The 26,518-nt window shown below is 44.1% G+C and overlaps 1 protein-coding gene across 1 annotated transcript; it reads left to right on the forward strand.

Moving 5' to 3' along the window:
- Positions 1-1,480: 1,480 nt before the first annotated feature.
- On the forward strand, positions 1,481-23,117 carry FBXO45 (F-box protein 45). The gene is made up of 4 exons (XM_049775619.1): positions 1,481-1,507; positions 2,177-3,034; positions 16,745-17,101; positions 21,732-23,117. Exons 1-4 carry the CDS (start codon positions 1,481-1,483, stop codon positions 21,915-21,917), a joined length of 1,428 nt encoding a protein of 475 aa, XP_049631576.1. The 3' UTR covers positions 21,918-23,117.
- The last annotated feature ends 3,401 nt before the right edge of the window (positions 23,118-26,518 follow it).

Genomic DNA, 26,518 nt, shown 5'->3' on the forward strand with positions numbered 1-26,518 from the left:
ACCACCACCAACAACAACAAACAGGTAAAAGTTTGTTGGAAGATTTTTTTTTTTTTTTTTGGTTTGGGGGCCTTACCCAAAGTCGCTCGGGTATCATTCCTGGTGGTACTCTGGGACTATATGCAGTGTAAGGGATTAAGTGGGTATCCATCAAATGAAAGGAACATGTTTTTTTGGTCCCTGTACTCTCTCCAGACCAGAAAAGATTGTAATGAAGGATATCCTTTCTTACTTTGAAATTGCTGGGATACTTGATTTTGGGGGGGGGGGGAGGGGTTTGGGCCACACCTGGCAGCGCTCAGGGGTTACTCCTGGCTCTATGCTCAGAAATCACTCTTGGCAAGCTCAGGGGACCATATGGGATGTCGGGATTTGAACCACCCACCTTCTGTATGCAAGGCAAATGCCTTACCTCCATGCTATCTCTCTGGCCCCGCTACTTGATATTTTGTCAAACCATCTTATTGCCTGCAGCAGAAGGATCACATCCAAACACTGTATGTTTGGGGGTGGGGAGAGTGGGCATATCTGGTAGTGCTTTGGGGCTACTCCCAGCTGTGTTCAAGTGGCAGGGGTGTGAAGCTCCTAAGAGAGCTAAGGGTAACAGGAAAGCTGGTTCTAGGGATGAAATCCAGGACTCCTGCATGCAGGATTAAGCTATCTCTTTAGTCCTTATAAGATTTTTCAAAGGTTTATCCTCACCTATACTGTGTTGAGAAGATAAATGCTAACTACTGAGCTCACTTGTAACACTAACTGTAAGCAAACTTCCTCATTTCCTTCTCTCACCTGGCTTTTCAAGCATCTGTATCCTGAAAGTTGATTATTCTCTTCTGCTTGTGCTGTTTCAAACTCAAGAGAAATCTCGCTATCCTCCTTGATTTAATAGTAACATCACTGCCTTTCCAAATAAACCTTGCCAATTTCTCAGTTCTGTGGCTGAAATGGAAAAATGAATAAAACTCAAGATTACACTCAACGCTATACTTAGCAAACAGAGTGAGATGTTGTAATGATTATAGGTTAGTATTTCTTTTGCTGTTCATGCTTTCCAAAGTTGGTTTGGACATGGCATAGCTGGTGAGCAACAAAAATGATTCAAGGGTGAGGCATCACACAAGTATCAACTTAAAGAACCTGGTTACTGCACTTGGAAAAGACATTTGGGAAGAAGGAACTGGTAAACAATTTATCAGAGAGAAAACATGAAGGTTCTTTTTGTTATTGACTGGGGATTTAAAACAGATTACACACAGCAAGGGAGTGGCTGGATAGCATTCTTACAACATAAAAGCTAGTAAGGGAATATGTGAATTATAATAATTGCCTCAGAGGGTTTTACTATTTTCTCTAACAAAGCATTCTCTAAAGGTTATCAGAAAACTTTTCAGGGAGCTTGTTTTTGGGTTCCACCAGACGGTGCTAGGTTACTCCTGGCTCTACATTCTGGAATCACTCCTGGCAAGTGCTCAGAAACTAGATGGGGGGGCTGAGGCTCGAAACCCGGGTAGTAGGCTAAGTACGTGCAAAGCAAGCACCCTAGCTACAGTACTTAAAGCTCTGGCCCCAAATTTTACAGGGCAGCATTATTTGGAAGCGGGAGCAAATAATACTGAGGTTCTTTCCCTTCAAGAAGCCAGGCGTTAGAGGCCGGAGAGGTAGCACGGAGGTAAGGCATTTATTTGCCTTGCATCCAGAAGGACGGTAGTTCGAATCCAGGCATCCCATAGGATGCCCCGAGCTTGCCAGGAGCGATTTCTGAGCGTCGAGCCAGGAGTAACCAACCTTTGAGAGCTGCCGGGTATGACCCCCCCCAAACCAAAAGAAGCCAGGCGTTAGTTAGTCTTCGTATTGGAATAACTAATGGAACAGAAATACATCCCTTAAGGTCCTCTTCAGTGGGTCGGTGCAAAGACCGAGAAGGGCCGCACGCAGAGTTACCTCACCGTGTTGAGCGCCTCGCCGTGGGGTGTAGATCAAAAAGGGGGGGGGGGCACTTAACGCCTGGTTGTGCAAACTTGGGCTCAATGAGGGAGGTGCAAATGTGGCGACACTTTTTGGGGGAGAGTGGGCCTGCAAAAGCTCAAGAAAAGAACGATCCCAAATCAAATCATGGGGGCGAAGAGAAAAAGAAAGTTCCAAGCGTTCTACTGGCGAGGGCACCGTCGGAATAAAGGGGTTCAAGCATGCAGGACCACCAGACAACTCGGGCCAACTGACAGCGCGCCGTCACGAGCCCACCCCCGCCAGCCACCAACCTACCGTGCCTACCCACCTACCTACCTGCGCTTCCCGGAAGCTCCCGTCGACGGCGCCTCTGGATGACGTCACCGGCGGACAGCCAATCGCAGCCCGCGGGCGCGGCTCGGCGTCGCGGGCGCAGCGCGTCACTTCCGGTCCCGAGTGCGCCCTTGCTTCTTGCCCTCACCCGGCATGGCGGAGGCCGTGCGAGCCGGGCGTTTCCCGCGCCCGCGCTGAGCCGCCCGCGGGCCGGAGCGTCTGCCCACAGAGAGGCGGGGCGCGCCCGGGACGCCCCGAGCTGGCGCGGGAGGGGTGCGGTGGCGGGCCCGCGCGGGGGAAGCAGCGCCCGCGTCTCCCGCGTGCCGGCGGCGTTCGGCCTCCCGGGCCCAGGCTGGGGGAAGCGCCGGGAGCGGCGGCGGCCCTCGGGCCGGCGGGGGAGGCGATGGCGGCGCCGGCGCCGGGGGCCGCGGCTGGGGCCGGCGCTGGGGCCGGGGCCGGGGCCGGGGCCGTGGCGGGGGGCGCTGGCGGCGGCGGCGGCGGGGCGAGCGCGGGCGCGGGGGCGAGCGCGAGCTGGAGCGCCGGGGCCCGGCTGCCCGGCCGGGTGCTGGAGCTGGTCTTCTCCTACCTGGAGCTGTCGGAGCTGCGGAGCTGCGCGCTGGTATGCAAGCACTGGTACCGCTGCCTGCACGGCGACGAGAACAGCGAGGTGTGGCGGAGCCTGTGCGCCCGCAGCCTGGCCGAGGAGGCGCTCCGCACCGACATCCTCTGCAACCTGCCCAGCTACAAGGCCAAGGTGGGCCTCCCCTGCACCCCGCCGCCCCTGCATCCCATCCCGCCTCCCTGGCGCCTGACCTCATCCCCAGCATCTCTCTCTCTCCCCGGGGAGCCGAGTTCTCTCCTCCTCCTCTACCCACCCCGGCCAGATGGCTCCCAGGCCCGGCGCCCATCGCTTCGCGCCCGCTGCTTTTTCTAGGCTTTCCATTGTTGCACCCCCTGGTAGGGACCCCCCACCCCATCCCATCCCACCCCACCCTACTCCACTCCCGGCCTCCTTTCTTCCCTGTCTTGTTAATACGGTCATCTGAGTTTCTTAAAAGGCTCTTTGCTCTCAGTTCACCTTCGTCTCGTCTTTTCTAAGATCTGGTCTTCTTACTTAGATCCTTTCGCCCTTTTTAATGGCACCCAAGTTCCCACCAGTTCCCTCAACTAATGCTTCCGAAGGCATATAAGTGAGCGTCGTCCTGGGCATCCTTCTAACTTGCATGAGCAAGGATCCGCACCGCTGACTTGTCCTGTCCCCTGCCAAATGGTTGGCTACTTCCCTGCCAACTTTTTTCTCTATTCCACCCTGTTGGTTTGTGTGTGTGTGTGTTCTATTTGTCATTTAATGTGTTTATCCTTCTTTAGCTGCTTCCACCACCCCCATATTTTTATGCCTATTCCGGCCTTCTTTAAACGCAAATAGGAATTAAGTTACAAGTTATGGTAAGGCGGAGAAGATTCATCCGGCACAAAAGCTAAAAGGCCTTCCAATTAGCGTCACTTGGTGCTGACAGCATGTTCAGTATAGCAGAAACAAAAATCATAAATAAGAGACGATAAAGACTGACCTAGAATGTTGGGAATCTAAGTAATTAAAACTGAAAGGGAGAAACATTCTTTTGAATGTTAGACTGTTGGGACTGGGAGATGTAAGATTAATAAGTCACTTTTCCCCATTTGAAATGACTGTTAGATTATTGTTCTTTAATAAGATAGGTTTTTTTTTTGGGGGGGGTTGTTTTTGTTTTGGGGACACACCCGTTGATGCTCAGGGGTTACTACTACCTCTGCACTCAGGAATTCCTGGCAGGCTCAGAGGACCGTATGGGAACCAGAGTTGGCGTGCAAGGCAAGCACCCTACCCAGTGTACTATCGCTTAGCTTCTAAGATAGGTTTTTAATAAGGAATACTGCTGTCAAATGTGGCAAATGACAGATGCTTATAGGATACCAGTTGGAGTTTTTTTTTTGTTTTTGTTTTTGTTTATGGGCCACACCCGGTGTTGCTCAGGGGTTACTCCTGGCTGTCTGCTCAGAAATAGCTCCTGCCAGGCACGGGAGACCATATGGGACACCGGGATTCGAACCAACCACCTTAGGTCCTGGATCGGCTGCTTGCAAGGCAAACACCGCTGTGCTATCTCTCCAGCCCCTGGAGTTTATTTTTTAGAGTGCAAAAGATTGCAGTTTTGTTGACTTGTGTGTAATAAACAAACTAGGAGATTTCCTATTTCATTTTTCCATTAAGCTTACAGTTTTAACTTATTAAGATACTTTTGTATTTGATCTTTTAAAATGAATGTGCTGGGAATTGAACTCAGGTCTCATGCACTTTACCAGTGAGATTCATCTTCAGGATTTCTGTAATCATATGTGATTGTGTGTTCTTGTGAGTCAGCATTTAAAAAAAGTTACCTATAGGAAGCAGAGTATCTTCCTTTTGCCTTATTCCTAAGCCATCCAGTTTCTCTTCAAAGAGGCAACTCATATACCACCTGTTTTGTTTTGTTTTATTTTGTTTTTGTATCCCTCCAGGGACTTTATTATTTTTTTCCTGATTTTTATTGCAACATCATGATTTACCAAGTTAATATGATTGTTTCTGGCAATAAATATTCAAACATCAATTCCACCACCAATATGTCCTCTCTTTACCAGTATCCCAAATCTCCCACCCACCACCCTAACCTGCCCCCATTCAGGCACAAACTAATTGATTTCTGTATTGCTGTTACAACATAAAGACAAATGGAATGATCAAAGCATAGATCAACACAGGTCAATTTGAAATAATTGCTTTATCTCCCCATGGTGTTACTATTAGTGTCTAAGGATATACTGGACTGTGGTTGGTCGTTTGAGCCTCTGTTTACTGTCTAGGCTCACTGAGCTTGGTAGATTATTATGTAACTTTCCCAGCAAATTTCCTGTGTTACTATTGGGCTGACACTACTATAAGATATTGAGGTGTCCATTCCATAGTTGCCTGCTGCAAGAGGTCAAGTATTCATAGATCTAAAACAAATTTATTGGTTTGGAAGTTTGATAAGGTTTAATGGAGGAGTTGGGCCATTTCTGTGTATCCCTCCAGATTATTTTCAATTTTTTATTTTATATTTGTCTTTCTTTTTTTTTTTTTTTTTTTTTTTTTGGTTTTTGGGCCACACCCTGTGACGCTCAGGGGTTACTCCTGGCTATGCGCTCAGAAGTTGCTCCTGGCTTCTTGGGGGACCATATGGGACGCCGGGGGATCGAACCGCGGTCCGTCCTAGGCTAGCGCAGGCAAGGCAGGCACCTTACCTCCAGCGCCACCACCCGGCCCCATTATATTTGTCTTTCTGACAACATGAGCACTAGGTGTAGAAGACTTGAACTAATCATATGTTTACTGTAACAGGACTTTTTTTGGGGGGAGGGGGGTCACTCCCAGCAGCTCTCAGGTTTCCTTCTGGCTCTATGCTCAGAAATTGTTCCTGGCAGGCTCAGGACCATATGGGATGCTGGGATTTGAACCACCGTCCTTCTGCATGCAAGGCAAATAAATGCCTTACTTCCATGCTATCTCTCCGGCCCCTGTAGCAGGACCTTTTCTTTTTCTTTTCTTTTTGTTTTTGGGCCACACCCAGCAGTGCTCAGGAGCAACTCCTGGCTCTGCACTCAGAAATTGCTTCCTGGCAGGCTCAGGGGATATAAGGAATGCTGGAAACTGGGATCCAAACTGGAGTCTGTTCCAGGTTGTCCACTTGCAAGACAAATAAATGCCTTACCTGCTGTGCTTATCACTCTGGCTCCTAACAGGACTTTTCTTAAATATATTGAGGATTAAAAGATTAATTCAAAAGGGGTCTTAGATAGAAAAGCCCCCCTGGGGGCCGGAGAGATAGCATGGAGGTAAAGGCGTTTGCCTTTCATGCAGGAGGTCATTGGTTCGAATCCCGGCGTCCCATATGGTCCCCTGTGCCTGCCAGGAGCAATTTCTGAGCCTGGAGCCAGGAATAACCCCTGAGCACTACCGGATGTAACCCAAAAACCACAACAACAACAACAACAAAAAAAGAAAAGCCCCCCTGGTCTAACTGTAGCAATCAATAAACAATCAATAATAACAACAACCTTATGCTGGGCCATGCTTTTAACTGCTGTGTGTATATATTAGCAGCTCAGTGAAAGGAAAGATTTACAAAGTGAGTGATGGATTAGAGAAGCTTTGAGTTTGGAATAGCATTTGAGTTAAAAATTAAACATGGAGGGGCTGGAATGATAGCACAGCAGTAGGGTGTTTGCCTTACATCAGGGGTCTCAAACTCGCAAAATTGCAGCCCTCCGTACAACATTTTGTGGCCCTCGGCCGGCCTTCAAATATCGCAGTATTCGCAATTATTCACTTACCGAATAAATAAAAAATCGCATTAAACATTCGCACACCCCGAGCAGTTCCATTTGGGGTATGCAAATATGTAATGCGATTTATTGCGATTTTTTTCTTACTAATGCTATTTTTTATTGCGAATATTCGGTAAGCGAATAATCGCTAATACTTTGCACCTAGCGCAGACGTCATTTCCGCTGCTCCTGCCTGCTGTCCCTTGCATTATCAGAGGCCTAAGGGAGAGAAGGAAGAGAAGTTCGTTACAGAATTAGTTTTTTTTTTTTTTTTTTTTTTTTTTGGATTTTGGGCCACACCCAGCGGTGCTCAGGGGTTACTCCTGGCTGCCTGTTCAGAAATAGCTCCTGGCAGGCACGGGGGACCATATGGGACACCGGGATTCGAACCAACCAACTTTGGTCCTAGATCGGCTGCTTGCAAGGCAAACACCGCTGTGCTATCTCTCCGGGCTCACAGAATTAGATTTTGTCGTACCTTCAGCATGACTTCATCAAAGCCTGCAGTGAAGAGAAAGATTGATGATGAGCACAGACAATTTCAGGAAAAGTGGGAGACGCAGTATTTCTTTGTTGAGCACAGGGGCATCCCCACAAGTCTTATTTACTCAGAGAAAGTTGCAGCACACAAGGAATACAACTTGAAATGCCATTATTCAACTAAACATGCTGAGGAATGTGCAAAATATCAAGGAAATGAGAGAGCCAAGCAGGTTGCCAGTCTTAAAGCATGTCTAATGAGGCAACAAGATTTCTTCAAGAAAGCAACCAAAGAGAATGTTGCATCAGTCGAAGCTAGTTACATGGTTAGTGAGATAATTGCTAAGGCAGGGAAACCATTATCAGAAAGAGAGTTTGTTAAAAAATGCATGTTACAGGCTGCAGTCTTATCTGTCCGAAAAAGAAAGGTCAGTTCAGAAAAATCAGCCTTTCTGCCAACACTATGGCAGAGCGCATTTCTGACATGTCAGGTGACATTTATTATCAACTGTGTGAGAAAGCCAAATGTTTTGATGCCTACTCAGTTGCTCTTGACGAGGGCACAGATATAACAGACACTGCGCAGCTCACAATTTATGTCCGTGGTGTTGATTGCAATTTTGAATTGACAGAGGAGCTGCTCACAATAATTCCAATGCATGGCCAGACCACCGCTAATGAGCTATTTCGGCATCTGTGTGATGCCATTGAGAATGCAGGTTTGCCATGGAAGAGGTTTGTTGGAATAATAACCGATGGAGTGCCATCGATGACAGGGAGGGAAAATGGACTGGTGGCACTTGTTCAAAAAAAAAAAAACTTGAAGAGGAGGGTGTAGAGAAGGCCATTGCTCTTCACTGCATTATCCATCAGCAGGCCCTTTGCAGTAAATGCCTACCGTGTGACAGTGTGATGTCTGTTGTTGTGAAATGCATCAACCAAATCAGATCCAGGGGCTTAAAGCACAGGAGGTTCCGTGCTTTTTTAGAGGACATGGAGTCAGAATATGGAGATGTGCTCTATTTCACCGAAGTATGTTGGCTCAGCAGGGGAAATGTCCTGAAAAGATTGTTTGAGTTGAGAGAAGAAGTGAAAGCTTTCATGGAGAAGGATGGGAATGCTGTTTCTGATTTGAGTGATCACAAATGGCTCATGGACTTAGCTTTTCTTGTTGACATCACACATCAGCTGAATGTACTAAACAAGATGTTACAAGGCCTGGGGCAGCTTATCAGTGCTGCCCTGTGACAATGTGAGAGCATTCTCCACAAAACTTGTGTTATGGAAATCCCAGCTCTCTCAGACAAACCTTTGCCATTTCCCAGCATGCAAGGAACTTGTGGATGCAGGCATACCATTCAGTGGTGAGAAATACGTTAATGCTATTTTTAAGCTAGAGAAGGAATTTGCTCACAGATTTGCAGACTTCAAAAAGCACAGAGCCACTTTCCAAACTTTTGTGGACCCCTTTTCTTTTGATGGGCAAGATGCCCCTCCTGTGCTTCAAATGGAGCTCATTGACCTGCAATGCAACTCTGATCTCAAAGCCAAGTTCAGAGAGATTAGTGGAAAAGCAGACATGCATGGGCAATTTTTGAGAGAATTGTCTTCCAGCTTCCCTGAGCTTTCCTGAATGTTCAAGCGCACCATGTGCCTTTTAGGGAGCACATATTTATGTGAAAAGTTATTCTCCACATTGAACTTCATTAAGTCAAAGTACAGGTCTAGACTTAATGATCATCTTCAAGCCATACTGAGGTTCTCAACTGCTTCCTCTCTAAAGCCAAATGTGGTTCAGATTTGTGAGAAGAAGCGCTGTCAAGTCTCTGGCAGCAAGGAATAGGCAAAAGATGCCATGTTCAGAAGAACTGTTCATGATCTTCACTCAATGTTCTATTCATGTTCAGAAGAAATAATTAAAACAGTTAATAATGATGTTCGAGGACTTTTTTTTTTTTTTTTTTTTTTTTTTTTGTGAAATCCCTTATGTGGCCCTGCCTCACCCTGACTTTGCCTCCTGCGGCCCCCAGGTAAATTGAGTTTGAGACCCCTGCCTTACATGCAGCTGACCTGGGACAGACAGGTTCGATTCCCAGCATCCTATATGGTCCCTTGAGACCGCCAGGAGTGATTCTGAGTGCGGAGCCTGAACGATGTCGGGTGTGGCCCAAGAACCAAAACAACAACAAAAGAAAAAGAGGAACTAATACTGAAAAAATAGGACAAGAAGAAAGCAAAGGGTTTGTAAAGTTCACACATACACTCCCTTCAAATACCACAGAGTTGTAAATATATATGAAGGTGAGATACATAGTACTTTAAGTGTTAGTAATAGAGAGGTCCAGAACAATAGCACAGTGTTTGCCTTGCACTGCCTGACCCAGGATGGACCCCTGAACACCGCCAGGTGTGGTTCAAAAACAAAAAGTGTTAGAAATACAGGATTTGACCATAGCAAGGAGGCCAGGGGGAAAACTAAGACCTGAAAGTTAAATAGACCAAAGGGAGAAAGGAGTTCTTCTAAGTGGGAACCTTACTAGTATGAGGGGCAGGGAACTAACACATAGGGGAGAAGGAATACTTGAGATTTACAGCCTTATTCTGAAAACATGGGTACTATTGTCTCAGGTAATCCCAGGGTTTTTTTTTGTGGGGGTGCACCTGGTGGTGCTCAGAGGTTACTCCTGGCTCTGCGCTCAGAAATTGCCCCTGGCAGGCTCCCAGGACTATATGGGATGCCAGGGATCAAACACAGGTCCATCCCCGGTCAGCCGCATGCAAGCACCCTACCACTGTCCTATCATTTGGGCCCATAACCCCAGTTCTGTTATCAGTGTTCTTTCTCCTTTTTTTTTTTTAATTTGTTTATCAATTTGATATCTTTATTTCACACAGATAAAATTATCCAACACTTACCTTTTATTGTGGATGCTACCAAGTAGTACTCTGAGGACTTGAAGGCCACTCCAAGTGATACACATTTAACCAGATCAACTATCCAGTGCCAGGGTACAAGACTGTTGATTGTCGGGATCATTTGATACCACAGGCCTCCAGGACCCTGTCCCATGTGCTGGGGTCCCACTAGGGTCCTGAGCACGCAAAGTGTGCCCCTGGCCCAACAACAGATTTCTGGTTTTTTCTTTCTTTCTTTCTTTCTTTCTTTCTTTCTTTCTTTCTTTCTTTCTTTCTTTCTTTCTTTCTTTCTTTCTTTCTTTCTTTCTTTCTTTCTTTCTTTCCTTCCTTCCTTCCTTCCTTCCTTCCTTCCTTCCTTCCTTCCTTCCTTCCTTCCTTCCTTCCTTCCTTCCTTCCTTCCTTCCTTCCTTCCTTCCTTCCTTCCTTCCTTCCTTCTTTCTTTCTCTCTCTCTCTCTCCTCTCTCTCTCTCCTCTCTCTCTCTCTCTCTCTCTCTCTCTCTCTCTCTCCTCTCTCTCTCTCTCTCTCTCTTTCTCCCTCTCTCTCTCTCTCTCTCTCTCTCTCTCTCTCTCTCCCCCCCCCCCTCCTGGCAGGCTCGGGGGACCATATGGGATGCCGGGAATCAAACCAGAGTCTGTCCAGGATTGGCTATGTACAAGGCAAATGCCTTACTGCTACGCTATCGCCCTTCTATTTCTTTTCTTTTTTTTCTTTTTTCTTTTTTTTTGGTGGTTTTTGGGTCACACCCGGCAGTGCTCAGGGGTTATTCCTGGCTACAAGCTCAGAAATTGCTCCTGGCAGGCACGGGGGACCATATGGGATGCTGGGATTTGAACCGATGACCTCCTACATGAAAGGCAAACGCCTTACCTCCATGCTATCTCTCCGGCCCCAAGCCCCCTCTATTTCTATTTAGCTTATTTTTATTTCTATTCAGCTTATTTTTCTGTCACAGAAAGAGGACAAACACTTAAGTAATAACGATAAAGGCTTATACTAAGAAAACTACAAAGTGCTAATTTATTACTGCTGCTTAATCATAATATGTCAATCTAGAATTTAAGGACTAGCTGATGGTTTTTGGTTTAGTTTTGGGGGCCACCCCTAGCGATGCTCAGGGGTTACTCCTGGCTCTGCACTCAGGAATAACTCTTGGTTGGGTCTCTGAGGATCAATCTTATGGGATGTCGGAGATCAAACCTGGTCAGCCATGTGCAAGGAAAGCACCTTCTGCACTTTCCGAATGCATCTTTTTTTTTTTTTTTTGGGTTTTTTGGGCCACACCCATTTGATGCTCAGGGGTTACTCCTGGCTATGCGCTCAGAAGTCGCTCCTGGCGTGGGGGACCATATGGGACACCGGGGGATCGAACTGCGGTCCGTCCTAGGCTAGTGCTGGCAAGGCAGACACCTTACCTTTAGCACCACCGCCCGGCCCCCGAATGCATCTTTATTTTCAATCTGGACAAACTAAAAATTGGTTAAATTGGGCCCGGAGAGATAGCACAGCGGTGTTTGCCTTGCAAGCAGCCGATCCAGGACCAAAGGTGGTTGGTTCGAATCCCGGTGTCCCATATGGTCCCCCGTGCCCACCAGGAGCTATTTCTGAGCAGACAGCCAGGAGTAACCCCTGAGCACCACTGGGTGTGGCCCAAAAACAAAAAACAAAAAACAAAAACAAAAATTGGTTAAATTAAAAAAAGGAAAGAAAGAAAACAAAATATAGACTTCTGAAATGGTAGTTAGTTTTTGTTTTCCCAGTGCAGGTTATTAATCTCAGGGCATATTCATATTCACTGTCTCGAGCCATGGAGTATTATAATGAAACTAGGAGTGAAGGAACACTGAATGAATGATTCGATTCCTGACTTCTTTTGGGGGCTCTTGCCTTAACTGACAAAGATTTACTGTTTTGGTTTTGTTTTTGTTTTGAGGCCATACTCAATGGTGCTAGGGTTTACTCCTGGCTCTGTGCTCAGAACTCATTCCTGACAAGCTTGGCGGATCATGAGGGATGCCGGGAATCTAACCAGTGTCTGTCCCGATCAGACTCTCTCAAGCCTTACCTTGTGACCTCAATTTGACTTAAATCTTGTACTAAGTAATCTTGAAGGTCCTTAATGTTAAATTCTGATTTTAGAGATGATTTACCAGTTTAACTAAAATAGGACATAGCTTTTTGTTTTTGTTTTTTGCTTTTTTTTTTGGGCCACACCTGGTGATGTTTGGGTTATTCCTGGCTATGCGCTCAGAAGTCCCTCCTGACTTGGGGGACCATATGGGACTCCAGGGGATTGAACCGCAGCCCATCCTAGGATAGAGTCCTAGAGTAGCGCATGCCAGGCAGATGCCTTACCACTAGCACCACCACTCTGGCCCCAGGACATAGCTTTTGAATAATGTAAATAAAAGAGGGATTTTCTTCTTTTTCCTTTATTGTGTCTTGGTTTTGGGCCACACTCAGTAGTGCTCAGGGTTACTCCTATCTCTATGCTCAGAAATTACTCCTGGCAGGCTCAGGAGACAGTATGGGATGCCGAATATTGATCCTGGATCTGTCCTGGATGGGCTGCATGCAAGGCAAATGTCCTACCACTGTGCTTTTTCTCTGGCCCCAAGAAGTTGTTTCTCGTTCACAGTAGCAATTTTTTTTCACAGTAGCAATTTTTTTTATTGTAAGAATTTATTCAAGGGGCCGGGCAGTGGCGCAAGAGGTAAGGTGCCTGCCTTGCCTGCACTAGCCTTGGACGGACCACAGTTCGATCCCCCGGCGTCCCATATGGTCCCCCAAGCCAGGAGCAACTTCTGAGCGCATAGCCAGGAGTAACCCCTGAGCGTCACAGGGTGTGGCCCAAAAACCAAAAAAAAAAAAAAAAAAAAAAAAAAAAAGAATTTATTCAAGAGACAAAATTGATTAACATAATGAGGTAAACTAACATAATATAGTGACATAACAACATATAATTGATATAATAATAATACATGTAAGTCAAAGAAAGTTTCTGATTAAAAACATATTTTTTCCATAATGGCTTACATATCTTTCACAGTAGTATTTTAGATACATATTAACATTGGGTCAGGGGAATACCCATCACCAACTATGTCCTCCCCCCATTCTAGTTCCCTTTCTATAACCCATATACCCCACCATCACCCCCTGGGCTGCTAGAGTAGGTGGACCCCTCTTTGTCTGGCTTACTATTAGTGATCACATATCTGTTTAGTCCTGGAACCCTTGTTTCCCCTTCTATTAAAGAGGCAGAGCTAGGGCCGGGCGGTGGCGCTAAAGGTAAGGTGTCTGCCTTACCTGCGCTAGCCTAGGACGGACCGCGGTTCGATCCCCCGGCGTCCCATATGGTCCCCCAAGCCAGGAGCAACTTCTGAGCGCATAGCCAGGAGTAACCCCTGAGCGTCACCGGGTGTGGCCCAAAAACCAAAAAAAAAAAAAAAAAAAGAGGCAGAGCTAGAAAAATCGAGGTATGTGGTTTTGTTTGTAGGCAAGAAAAGCAATAGAATGGGGTACAAAATAAGGAAAAAAAAAAGTCAAAAGTCAGATACGCTGAAAATGGGCTGAGTCTCTCTAGAGGCTTCCAACCTCAGTTTGAGAGAGGATGTGAAAAAAGTAATTGAAATACCACAACAATACTGAAAAAATTATCGAATTAAATAACCGGTGAGCACTACAGCAATAAAGATAGGCACCACACAATAGTCTCGGTTCTGAAATCAACTCATGCTCGAGTGCAAAAAGAAAGAGAAAGACAAGACAAAATAAAATAAAATAATATTGGAGACATCAACCGTAATCTCCACACCAAAATAAAGACGTCAAAAAAATTGATCAATCGATAAATAAACATGTGGAAAAATGATTGTTTTGTGCCTTTTTTTTTTCCCTCCTTTTCTTTATCCCCCTGCATAGGCACAGTAACTATTGGGGTTATTGTAGAGGGACACAGTAGCAATTTTTATACTGTTGATTTGGGAACTTGAAAAACTGAAATTACTTAAGGTCAGGACCTGTTCTTATTAATGATGACAGTTCCAGTTGTTGAGTTTAGATGTGACCGAGGGTAGCCTTTGATCTGGTAAAATGTCAGTGGTGATGGTTTTTTTTTTGTTGGATGTTTTGGGGCCACATCTGGCAGTGCTCGGGATCGAACCCTGGTCTGTCCCGGATTTTCTACATGCAAGGCAAATGCCCTACCCACTGTGCTATCACTCCTGCCTGCAGTGGTGATATTTAAGAGTAGAGTATTAGCTTGCAAGGAGGCCAAGGGATATAAGATCATTTAAGGTTATTACATTAACAAAAATAACTGAACTTTGTGACTAAATTCTCTGTTTAAAATATAGGATTTTTTTGGTGACAGTATTGCCATGATGAAAATTGTGCATCTCACTTTTCCCCCTCCCCCCTCACTTTTTTTTATTATAAAATGCTTAATATAGGGCCAGAGAGTTAAGGTGCTTATTACTTGGTACAGAGCTGGCCCAGTTTGATCCTTCGCACGGCATATAGTTTCTTTTTTTTTTTTTTTTTTTTTGGTTTTTGGGCCACACCCTGTGACGCTCAGAAGTTGCTCCTGGCTTCTTGGGGGACCATATGAGACGCCGGGGGATCGAAACGTGGTCCGTCCTAGGCTAGCGCAGGCAAGGCAGGCACCTTACCTCCAGCGCCACCGCCCGGCCCCTGGCATATAGTTTCTTGAGCTCCATCAGAAGATACTCTAGAGCTCAAGGTATGAGTCACGTCATCAAAACCAAAAAGAGGGACAGGAGAGATATCATGCAGGTAGGGTGTTTGCCTTGCATGCAGAAGGACGGTGGTTTGAATCCTGCCATCTCATGGTCCCCCAGGAGCGATTTCTGAGCGTAGAGCCAGAAGTAACCCTGAGCGCCACCGGGTGTGACCCAAAAATCAAACCCCTCCCCCCCAAAAAAACTCTTATGTAAATAAGAACAGAAAAATATTGTTTAATGAAGTTCCTTATATCCATCACTAAGCTACACCAGTGACTCATGATTCATATTTCAGAACAATTCCCAGATGTCATTTTTTTTTTTTTTTTTTTTTTTGGTTTTTGGGCCACACCCTGTGACGCTCAGGGGTTACTCCTGGCTATGCGCTCAGAAGTTGCTCCTGGCTTCTTGGGGGACCATATGGGACACCGGGGGATCGAACCGCGGTCCGTCCTAGGCTAGCGCAGGCAAGGCAGGCACCTTACCTCCAGCGCCACCGCCCGGCCCCCAGATGTCATTTTTATCTATAAATATTTTAGTATTATCTCTGAACTCTAAGGATTTTATTTGTTACATGGACCATATTCAGCTATGCTCATGTTATTCTGGCAGTGCCAGGGGACCGTAATTGAACCTGTGTCTTCTGTATGCAAAGTATGCATTCCAACTTGTTAATCTCTGGCCCTTGAAATATAAAGATTTATCTTTTGCTGTTAGAGGACGTCTATTTCTAGGGCTCTTAACATTTCCAGGAGAAATTACATGGTGGTTTAGAATTTTATTCAATATGAAATAATATCAGCATTTTTCTTTCTCTGTCCCTCTCCCATTTTCCCTCCTCCCTCTTGTTTTCCCTCTAGTTTCTCTCACCCCCAGGTCTCATGCATGTGGGGTAGTGAAGGAAGCACTTTATCACTGAGTTACATCCCCAAGGAAGCATTTTTAGTTTTAGTATGTTTATGTGGCGTCAGAGAGATAGCACAGCAGCAGGGCATATGCCTTGTACACAGCCAATTCAGGACAGACAGTGGCTCGAATCCAGGCATTACCTATATGGTCCCCCGAACCTACCAGGGGCGAATTCTGAGCAAAGAGCCAGGATTAATCCCTGAAATGACACTGTGTATGACCCAAAAAACAAAAAAACAATAACAACAAGTTTATGTTGTCATCCAATTCTGTTTGTTTGTTTGTTTTTGGGCAATACCCGGCATTGCTCAGGGATTACTCCTGGCTGTCTGCTCAGAAATAGCTCCTGGCGGGCCGGGAAGGTGGCGCTGGAGATAAGGTGTCTGCCTTGTAAGCGCTACCAAGGAACGGACCGCGGTTCGATCCCCCGGCGTCCCATATGGTCCCCCCAAGCCAGGGGCGATTTCTGAGCACATAGCCAGGAGTAACCCCTGAGCGTCAAACGGGTGTGGCCCAAAAACCAAAAAAAAAAAAAAAAAAAAAAAAAAAAAAAAAAAAAAAAAAAAAAAGAAATAGCTCCTGGCAGGCACGGGGACCATATGGGACACCGGGATTCGAACCAACCACCTTTGGTCCTAGATCGGCTGCTTGCAAGGCAAACGCCACCGTGCTATCTCTCCGGGCCCGGCATCCAATTCTTAAACTAGATATTTTTTTAGAAATACATACTGAACTATTTAAAAATATATAATTTTGCTGTTTTAAAACACATAACTGAGAGTTTGAGCACTTTATTAAAAATATAACATATGGGCCCAGAGAGATAGCACAGCGGCGTTTGCCTTGCAAGCAGCCGAACCAGGACCAAAGGTGGTTGGTTCAAATCCCGGTGTCCCATATGGTCCCCCGTGCCCGCCAGGAGCTATTTCTGAGCAGACAGCCAGGAGTAACCCCTGAGCACCACTGGGTGTAACCCAAAAACCAAAAAAAAAATTTTCAGTATTTTAAAGTTTGCTTTTCATTTCGTTAGGTACGAGCTTTCCAACATGCCTTCAGCACTAATGACTGCTCCAGGAATGTCTACATTAAGAAGAATGGCTTTACATTACATCGAAACCCTATTGCACAGAGCACTGATGGTGCAAGGACCAAGATTGGTTTCAGTGAAGGTCGCCATGCTTGGGAAGTATGGTGGGAGGGCCCTCTGGGCACTGTAGCAGTGATTGGAATTGCCACAAAGCGGGCCCCCATGCAGTGTCAAGGTTATGTGGCATTGCTGGGCAGCGATGACCAGAGTTGGGGCTGGAATCTGGTGGACAATAATCTACTACATAATGGAGAAGTCAATGGCAGTTTTCCACAGTGTAACAATGCACCAAAATATCAGGTGAGAAGTAGTATTTTCTGATGTGGACTTTTATTCATGAGTTGATTGGAAGTATGTTTTAAGTTCATAGAAACTTACATTGCAATTTTTTGTTGCTGGTTTTTTTAATTTAAGAATAGTGTAAATGGGCATTGCTTTAATATTAATCTTTGATATCTCAATGTTTGTTTCTTAATACATCTTTATTCTAGGAGTTGACGAAGTTTCCTGTACAGGACCAGATAGTAGATACTTTAAATTTAGTGTTGTTTGAAGTCTCAGTCACAACTCTTTAACTGGGTTGTTACAGCACAAATAGCCATTGGCAATATGTAAGTGAATGAGGTAGCTGTAGACCTTATAGGATATAGACCAGATTTTTAAAATATACAGATATATTTTTTGGGTTATGGGCCACATTTGGCCGTGCTCAGTGTGACTCTTGGCTCTGCACTCAGGAATCACTCCTGGCTTGCTCAGGGGACTATATGAGATCATGGGGATTGAACATGGGTCTGCTTTGTCCAAGATAAGCACCCTATCCCACTGCTGTACCATCACTCTGGCCTTTCTTTTCTTTTCTTCTTCTTTTTTATTTTTTATTTATAATTTTTTAATTGAATCACCATGAGATATACAGTTATAAAGTGAGTTTCAGTCATAAAGTTAGACAAGTATTTTTGTTAGTTTATTGGTCATACCCAGCAGTGTTCAGGGGTTACTCCTGGCAGCACTTGGAAACTATATGGGATGCTGGGGATTGAACCCAGGTTGGTGACATGTAAGGCAAATGCTCTACCTACTGTGCTATTTCTGGCCCCTAGACTAGATGGGGAGCAGACTTTTGGGGTTCTACATTTCCCCACTTCTCTTTCCTCTCTCTTTCTTTTTTTTGGCTTTTAGGCCATACCTAGTGGCGCACAGTGGTCACTCCTGATTTTGCGCTCAGAAATCACTCTTGGCAGGCTCGGGGAACTATATGGGGATCAGATCTGGGTTGGCCACATGCGAGCCCTACCTGCTGTGCTATTGCTCCAGCCTCTATACCAGATTTTTTAAAATTAATTTAAAAGTTGAATCACTGAGATACATGTTACAAAGTTGTTGATGATGGTTATGTTTCATAGAATATTCCAATAACCATTTATTCCTTCACTAGTGTTTGTTTCCCACCATCAGTGTCCCCAGTTTCCCTTCCATTCCCTCCTGCCCCCCTTTTACAACCTTCCTCTATGTCAGATTCTTGGTTTCCTTCTCCTTTTCCATCCTCTGTGGGTTTTTTTTCCCCCCGCTTTGGGCACCTTGGATTGCAGTTCTGTTACTGAGTGTTACTTGCATAACACTTCCTCCTTTCAGCACCCAGATTTTGGTCAGGGTGATCATTTCCAACTGTCATTGTCATAGTTAGACCAGATTTTGGCCAGGGGTCATAGATTGCCAACTCATTCTGTAGATGTGCCTATTTGGCTTACTGGCTTATTTGCAGAAAAATAATTTGCTCAGCACACTCCTGGAAATCTTTAAGCAAACAACTAGAAAGCCTTCCTCATATACCAGTTGTACTGGTACGATTGGTCAGGGCTTCTGCTTCCCTCATAGTTTAAGCAACCCCCTCTTCCCTCCAGGAAGCAGTATTGCCCTCTGTGGGAAACCGTACTCTGCAGTATCTCTTTCCTGTATCCTAACACAAAAGCTTTACTCTTTTTTTGGTTTTTGGGTCACACCCGGCAGCACTCAGGGGTTCCTCCTAGCTCTACGCTTAGAAAGTTCCTGGCAGGCTCGGGGGACCATACGGGCAGCCGGGATTTGAACCACCATCCTTCTGCATGCAAGGCAAACATCCTACCTCTATGCTGTCTCTCCAGCTCCAAGCTCCACTCTTTTAAGATAACTCACCTCACATGTATTCAGCTGGCCTCTGCTACTTACTACTTTTTGGATTCCAAACCTCTGCGTTTTTATAAATGTAGGTGAATTCATGCAGATTACTTCTCAGGTTACTCCTGGTTCCTGGCAGGCTTAGGAGACCATATGGGTGCCAGGAATTGAACCGGGTCCATCCAGGGTCAGCCGCATGCAAGGCAAATGCCCTACCACTGTGCTATCTCTTTGGCCCCTTTGTTTTGTTTAGTTTTGCTTTTAGCCTGGTTCCCTGTGAGTCTCTCCTGTGACTGTCTATAGCCTCGATGGTGAACCTATGGCATGCGTGCCAGCAGTGGCACATGAAGGCCTTGCAGCTGGCACGCGGGAAGGTCCTCAAGATATTCGGCACATGCCGCAGAGCTTTTAGATACTAAAATCTTGTTATTAAGGTTTCATTGGCGTGCTGGCACTTTTGAGGAAATTCTTTGGTTTTGTGCGGCAGTTTGGGCATGCGGGCTCAAAAAGGTTAGCCATCACTGGTCTGTAGAATATTGGCCATACAGGTTTAATCTCAGACTTGGGAGCTTGTTTAACTCTAGTTCTCTTGCTTCTGGAGTTCTTTCTCTTAATGTTCTAATTGCTTTGCCATCTCCGCTGATACCTAAAACTAGTAAGGCCTTTCTTTATGCTCTCTTTATTGTATTTGTGCTGTGCTGTGCTGTATGTTCAGTGAAAGGTGACTGAAACTAGCACACACACCAGGAATGCTTCAGTTTCTCTTATATAAAATGGGGTTAATGTCTAGGATTAATGGAGATTATATGAAGGAAGCACATGGGGCCGGAGTGATAGCACAATGGTAGGGCGTTTGCTTTGCACACGGCTGACCCAGGACGGACCTGGGTTTGATCCCCGGCGTCCCATATGGTCCCCTAAGCCAGAAGTGATTTCTGAGTGCATAGGCAGGAGAAACCCCTAAACATCACCAGGTGTGACCCAAACAAAACCAAACCAAAGAAAGCACAAAACTGGGCCAGGGTTGTAGCTTAGTGATAAGAGTACATGGCTCACATGCATGCATGTGGTGGCCTCATGGCTCTTGTATAAACAGCAGCATAAGGCAAATTCCCAATATAATGTTGATTTCTAGATTTTACTGTTGCTCGTAGCAGATTTTGTTAGTTCGTAGTAGTAGTAATGATTTGGGGATTCCTAAATCTATAAGATGGAGTATAGGATTATTGTGAGCAGGGAGAAAAAAGTAGCTGTGGCATTAATTTGTGAAGGAAAAAATAATAGCAAGAATTACCATAACTAGAAAGCATTATGATTTTTGTTGCTGCTGTTTTTGTTTTGTGCCATACCTGGTGATGCCAGGGGTTACTCCTGGTGGGGCTGAGATCATATGGGATGCCAAGGATCACCTCCAGGTCAACTTCATGCAAGGCAAACACTATGCTATTACTCCTGACCCAAAAGCATTATGATTTTTTCATGACTTTTTTTTTTGTTTGTTTTTTGTTTTTTTTTGGTGTTTTTTTTTTTGGGGGGGGGGGGCACACCCGGCGTTGCTCAGGGGTTACTCCTGGCTGTCTGCTCAGAAATAGCTCCTGGCAGGCACGGGGGACCATATGGGACACCGGGATTCGAACCAACCACCTTTGGTCCTGGATCGGCTGCTTGCAAGGCAAACGTTGTTGTGCTATCTCTCCGGGCCCTTTTCATGACTTTCTGCCTCTTATTTAGTTGCAATAACCCTGAGCACAGAGCCATGAGTTGGAAGTGGCCCCAAAGCAAACATACAAGGACTGGAGCACAACAGGTAGGGCGTTTGCCTTGCACATGGTGACCAGGTTCCATCCCCGGCAATCCATATGGTCTGGAGTAATTTCTGAGTGTAGATTTAGTAGTAACTCCTATGTGCCTATTGGTGTGGTCCCAAAACCGAAACAAACACACACGAAAAGGAAACAAATTGAGGATTATGTGAGGGGAATATTAAAATTTTCAGTATTACAAATAGATTCTTTTCAGGACTTAAATTTCAAGAAATAAAATTAAAGCATTTGTAGGGAGGGTGCACACCTGGTGATGTTCAGGGCTTACTTCTGATTGTACTCATTGATTCTCAGGGATCAGAACTTTACTTGATGAACTGTCTCTCTTGCCCTAAAACAGGGGTCTCAAACTCGTGGCCCGTGGGCAGTTTGCGGCCCTCTACACAACATTTTGTGGCCCTGCCCTAGAGGAATCTTTTTGTTTTGTTTTGTTTTGTTTTGTTTTAGTTGTTTAGGTCACACCCCCCAATGTTCAAGGCTTACTACTGACTTTGCACTCAAGGATCACCCCGACTTTGCCTCCTGCTGCCCCCAGGTAAATTGAGTTTGAGACCCTTGCCCTAAAATAAGCGTTTTGTTGAAATTTATGTATAGTCTTGTCCTAGATGTTTCTCCCTGGTCAGAAAACTTCGGACATCTCTATTACAACTTTCAGAATGTGCTTTTTTTTTTTTTTTTTTGGTTTTTCAGCCACACCTGTTTGATGCTCAGGGGTTACTCCTGGCTAAACGCTCAGAAATTGCCCCTGGCTTGGGGGGACCATATGGGACGCCGGGGGATCGAACCACTGTCCTTCCTTGGCTAGTGCTTGCAAGGCAGACACTTTACCTCTAGCGCCACCTCACCAGCCCCCAGAATGTGCATTCTTAATAGTATTTTCAGCTTGATAATGTTTCTTCTAGGTGTCTCCTTAATAGATTTTCTTCTAACCTTCTTTTGTTTATTTGCAGATAGGTGAGAGAATTCGAGTCATCTTGGACATGGAAGATAAAACTTTAGCCTTTGAACGTGGGTATGAGTTCTTGGGGGTTGCCTTTAGAGGACTTCCAAAGGCCTGCTTGTATCCAGCAGTTTCTGCTGTATATGGCAATACAGAAGTGACTTTGGTTTATCTTGGAAAACCTTTGGATGGATGACAGTGGCTTTCTAAGGATGAAAGACAGAGTAGAGGAGATATTGCTTGTGGAAAACAAAATCATGAAGTGACAGTGTCATACATGCATGCCCAAGAAACATCCTGAAAAACACATGAAATTGTTAACTGGAGAAGCAACTCTACAGCAAAGATTATCTTCGTATTTCCTCTTTCTACTGGGCCAGAAAAATCCTCAGGGTTGCAGTTGGTTGAGTGGGCAGTTGACATGCATGTTGCAACAGATGTTGTCTCTAAGTTAGCAATGTGTTATTTCCAACTCATAAGGTGAGGCTTTAGAAAGCTATAAAAGGGTAAGATAAGGAAGTAGCAAGGTTTCTAAGTAGTGTGTTTGTGAAGAAAGACTGATCCTGTTTTACAACTGCCTGTTTTTTCTCCAGACCCTTTCCCTAGCCAGCTTGACTATAAGAAAAATATGAAACTGGTTGGGTTTTATTTAATATTTTTAACATATCGAGAAGCATGGTCTGCCTGGACTGCACTTCTCTAACGGTGAGATATAAAACTGTGCAGCTATTTTAAAAGTTGTATATATATTCTGTGTGTAAAAAAACTTTAAAAAAAGGGACAGAGGGGTTGCTTTGTTCTAGTTCAATTTCTTAAAACCACTACATGGTACAAAAACATTTAGGAATAATTGGACAACTAACAAACAAAGAAGAGAATTTTAATAGGAGATTGTTTTATTGGCTTTTTATATTGTAATTGACATATAGTTCCCATACTGTTGCAAGTCTGGATTTTTCTTTAACCACAAAAATTATTTTAAAGATCCCTCAAGATCCTGGCTAAGATTGAGGGAAGGCCAATCTATTTCTAATAATAATGTTATCTATAAAATAATAATAATAATGTGTATCTTGTATCTTTTGGGGGATTTTTTTTCTTTTGAGAAAGTGTCTGACAACATTGCAATTTACTCATATAGGCCTCAGATATGAAAGCTGTTAATCACAGACCTTAGGAAAAGAATTGATAATGGTTCTTTTATTTTATAACTTTATAATGCTGTAGATATTATATATTTTTAATTTCATATTGTTTACATCATGCAACAATCTAAGCCTCAGACTCTTCATTGGGATAATAAAAAAGAGTTTACTTGCTTCAAAAGCAGTGTTAACCTGAATCTAGGTTAATAATGTTCTTAATCTCATGATAGGTAATCGCCCCCATGGGACTTGATATAAAACAACTTCTGTTGAGAACTTTAGTTTGAAGATTATATTTTAGAAGAGCCTAACATTAATTTCTCTTCTGAATTTTTAACTAATCTGATTTCACTAATATTCTTTCAAATTCACAATACAACAGACATAATTGATATTTTCTTTTGTTAGAAGAGAAGCAAACTCTTTCTGTATGAAAGTATAAATTGTATGGTTCCAGATACAACTTTGTGATGACAATAGACGAAGGCAAATGGAATCTTTGTACTTTTTAGGTTGTTGCTCTGTATATTTTGTTTTAAATATAATAAAATTAGGGACAACAGCGGCTGGCTGGGGTGTGGGGGTTGCTCATCACTACTGTGAAGCAGGGGATTTCAGTCATGAACAAAGATTTATTTTTGCCACCTCAAACATTTACAAGTATTTATATTTGGTATGTTGCTTAATGGTAAAATCTTGTGAAAGATCCTTTTTGATACCCATGTCAAGAAAATACCTTCTAGAAACCATATTTAATAATATAAATGTGTTAAATGTTTTGGAGACTATAGCAACAGAACATTATTTTTGTTGGTGTACAATGATTCAACTTGTTAGGTTAAAAATTAAAGGCTACCAGAGATCATTCAGCGATTCGATTAAGGCACTTACCTTGCTTATAGTTGACCCTCCTTCCATCGCTGCTACCATATGAACCTCTGAGCACTGCAAGTTGTGGCTTCTCCACTGCCCCCACCCCCACCCCAATTAAAGAAGAACTTAAACTCACGAGATGCTGAATGGGCTGGAGAGCCTGCTTTGCATGCAGGAGGCCTGGTTCAGTCTGGCACTGTATTGTCCCTTAGGCATGCCTGGAGCAGACCCAAGCAGTCGGGAGTAGCTCCTGAGTCCTGCTGGATGTGTTTGTCTCTCCACCCTCAAAAACCTGTTTCACTTAATTAACTTTTTAAAGTTAAATGAATAACTTAATTAGAAAATTATAAAGTCTTTAAGTACTTGTTTGCTTTCAGGTTGCAATATGGCCAGTTTCAAAATTTCAGTCATTTTGCTGAGCTATTGTTCATAAGTTTTGTTTGTCTTATCAGTAAACATTTTTTGTGATAGTTTTAAAGGTGCTGAATGGTACACAGAAACACATGATTGTTACTTATTAAACCTACAATCAAAAATTGCCTAAATATTTTTAACAAGCCATTATTAAAGAGTCAAATTCCCTACTAGCCCATCTGCAAAGATTATAAAGTGAAGGTTCATGTTTCAACATGAGCCTCAGGGGGAGTGACAGCCTTACTCACCCTTTAAACTTGTTACTGGAGACAAGTTGCAAAGATTTTTCAAGAAAGTAGAATTTCTTTCAGGAGTGCTGAGAGGACATTTTGGTACAAGAGTGTTACACCTGAATATTGAATATAAGTCATTTAAGACAGTGGTTCTCAGCCTTACTTCTACTTTGGAGTCTTGCATATTTGAAAAGGTTGATCGTTGGGTTTTCTAGTTAAGATCATGGTGGTGTGGGCTATGATAGTAACTGTAGAATTCAAAGGAACAGAAATGTCCCAGCTGATTTTAATACACTACATGAGCTGAGAACCACAGCGATACATTCATCATTTTCTCATCTGCAGTAATTAAATTTTTTTTTTGCTCCCTTTTATACTACCTCACAAAGATATTAAAGAAAGTAGAAAATAATGGGAAAGCGCTTGTGCTGTGGATAAAAAGTGCTACTGAGAGACAGGGTAGTAGTATATGTTATGTTTCTGCTGAAATTATGGTGAGGAAACTATCATCGAATTTGTTTTATTGACTTGGGACACTGGGAGCATCTCTTTAATTCTTTAATGAAGCATGCAGATGTGTAAGCAAAACTTACTCAGTCATATGCATATGTACTACAGTCTTCTGTTATACTTGAGGTAGTCTGTTTTAATTATCTGATTTTACATAGGAAAGACAAAATAGTAAGGCTTAAAGTCTGTAATCATCAATGGCTCATAATTCATTAAAAATTTTCATACAAAGAATTCTGTAGTTAATATATTGGTCATTTTATGGTTGCCTCTTTATATGTTTACTATTATGCCATTATGTTGTCTTCATTCTTGTTCCTATAAATTTAGATTTGACATAGTACCAGGCTGTGGATACTGCTCAGTAATGTGGATACATCTTGTTCGTGTGAGGTCGTAGGTTTGATTCTTGGTACCAAAAAAGAAAAAAAAACTCAAACTTAAGTACCTAAACCAAGTGTTTAGTTTTAAAGACATGGTCAAAAATTAGGCTTCTTGGGGCCGGAGAGATAGCATGGAGGTAGGCATTTGCCTTGCATGCAGAAGGACGGTGGTTCAAATCCCAGCATCCCATATGGTACCCCATGCCTGCCAGGAGCTATTTCTGAGGTAGAGCCAGGAATAACAACCCATGAGCGCTGCCGGGTATGACCCAAAAAAACAAAACAAAACAAAAATTAGACTTGTCCCCTTTGGTTTGTTTTTTGCTCACACCCAGTGGTGCTCAGGAGTTACACCTGGCCCTGCCTCAGAAATCACTCCTGCCAGGCTTAGGGGACCATATGGGATTCTAAGGATTAAACCTGGGTTCGTTCTGCATTGGCCCTACTTCTGTCTATCTCTCTGGCCCAGCTACTACCTTTTAGATAATACTTAACCTTGAGAACAGTTTAAAAAAATAATAGACCTAAACCATATAGTACTGTTAGAATAAACTATTTCATTTTGATCTCCAAATTACCATTTTTGTATATTGATTAGATTCCCAAACTTATTTGGCTTAGGAAGGCCTGATCATAGTAACAGTGGATAGGGTAATTACCTTGCATGTGGCTGACATAGGTTTGATCTCCAGCATCCTGTTTTGTTGTTTTGTTTTGTTTTTGTCTTTGGGTCACACCTGGCAGTGCTCAGGGGTTACTCCTGGCTGTCTGCTCAGAAATAGCTCCTGGCAGGCACGGGGGACTATATGGGACACCGGGATTCGAACTAACCACCTTCGGTCCTGGATCGGCTGCTTGCAAGGCAAATGCCGCTGTGCTATTTCTCCGGGCCTGTTGTTTTGTTTTTGTTTTTGGGCCACACTCAGTTATGCTCAGGGGTCACTCCTGGCTATGTGCTCAGAAATCACCCCTGGCTTGGGGGAATCATATGGGATGTGGGGGGATCAAACTGCAGTCAGTCCTAGGTTAGCGCGTACAAGGCAAACGCCCTACCACCTGTGTCACTGCTCTGGCCTGTTTTGTTTTTTTGTTTGTTTTGTTCATTTTTGGATCACACCCATTGGCGATCAGAGGTTACTCCTGGCTCTGCTCAGAAATTACCCTGGAAAGAACAGGGAACCATATGGGATGCCAGGGTTTGAACCACCGTTTGTTCTGGGTTGGCTGTGTGCAAGGCAA

This window comes from Suncus etruscus, chromosome 6 (genome assembly GCF_024139225.1).
Source record: "Suncus etruscus isolate mSunEtr1 chromosome 6, mSunEtr1.pri.cur, whole genome shotgun sequence".
NCBI classification, from domain to species: Eukaryota; Metazoa; Chordata; class Mammalia; order Eulipotyphla; family Soricidae; genus Suncus; species Suncus etruscus.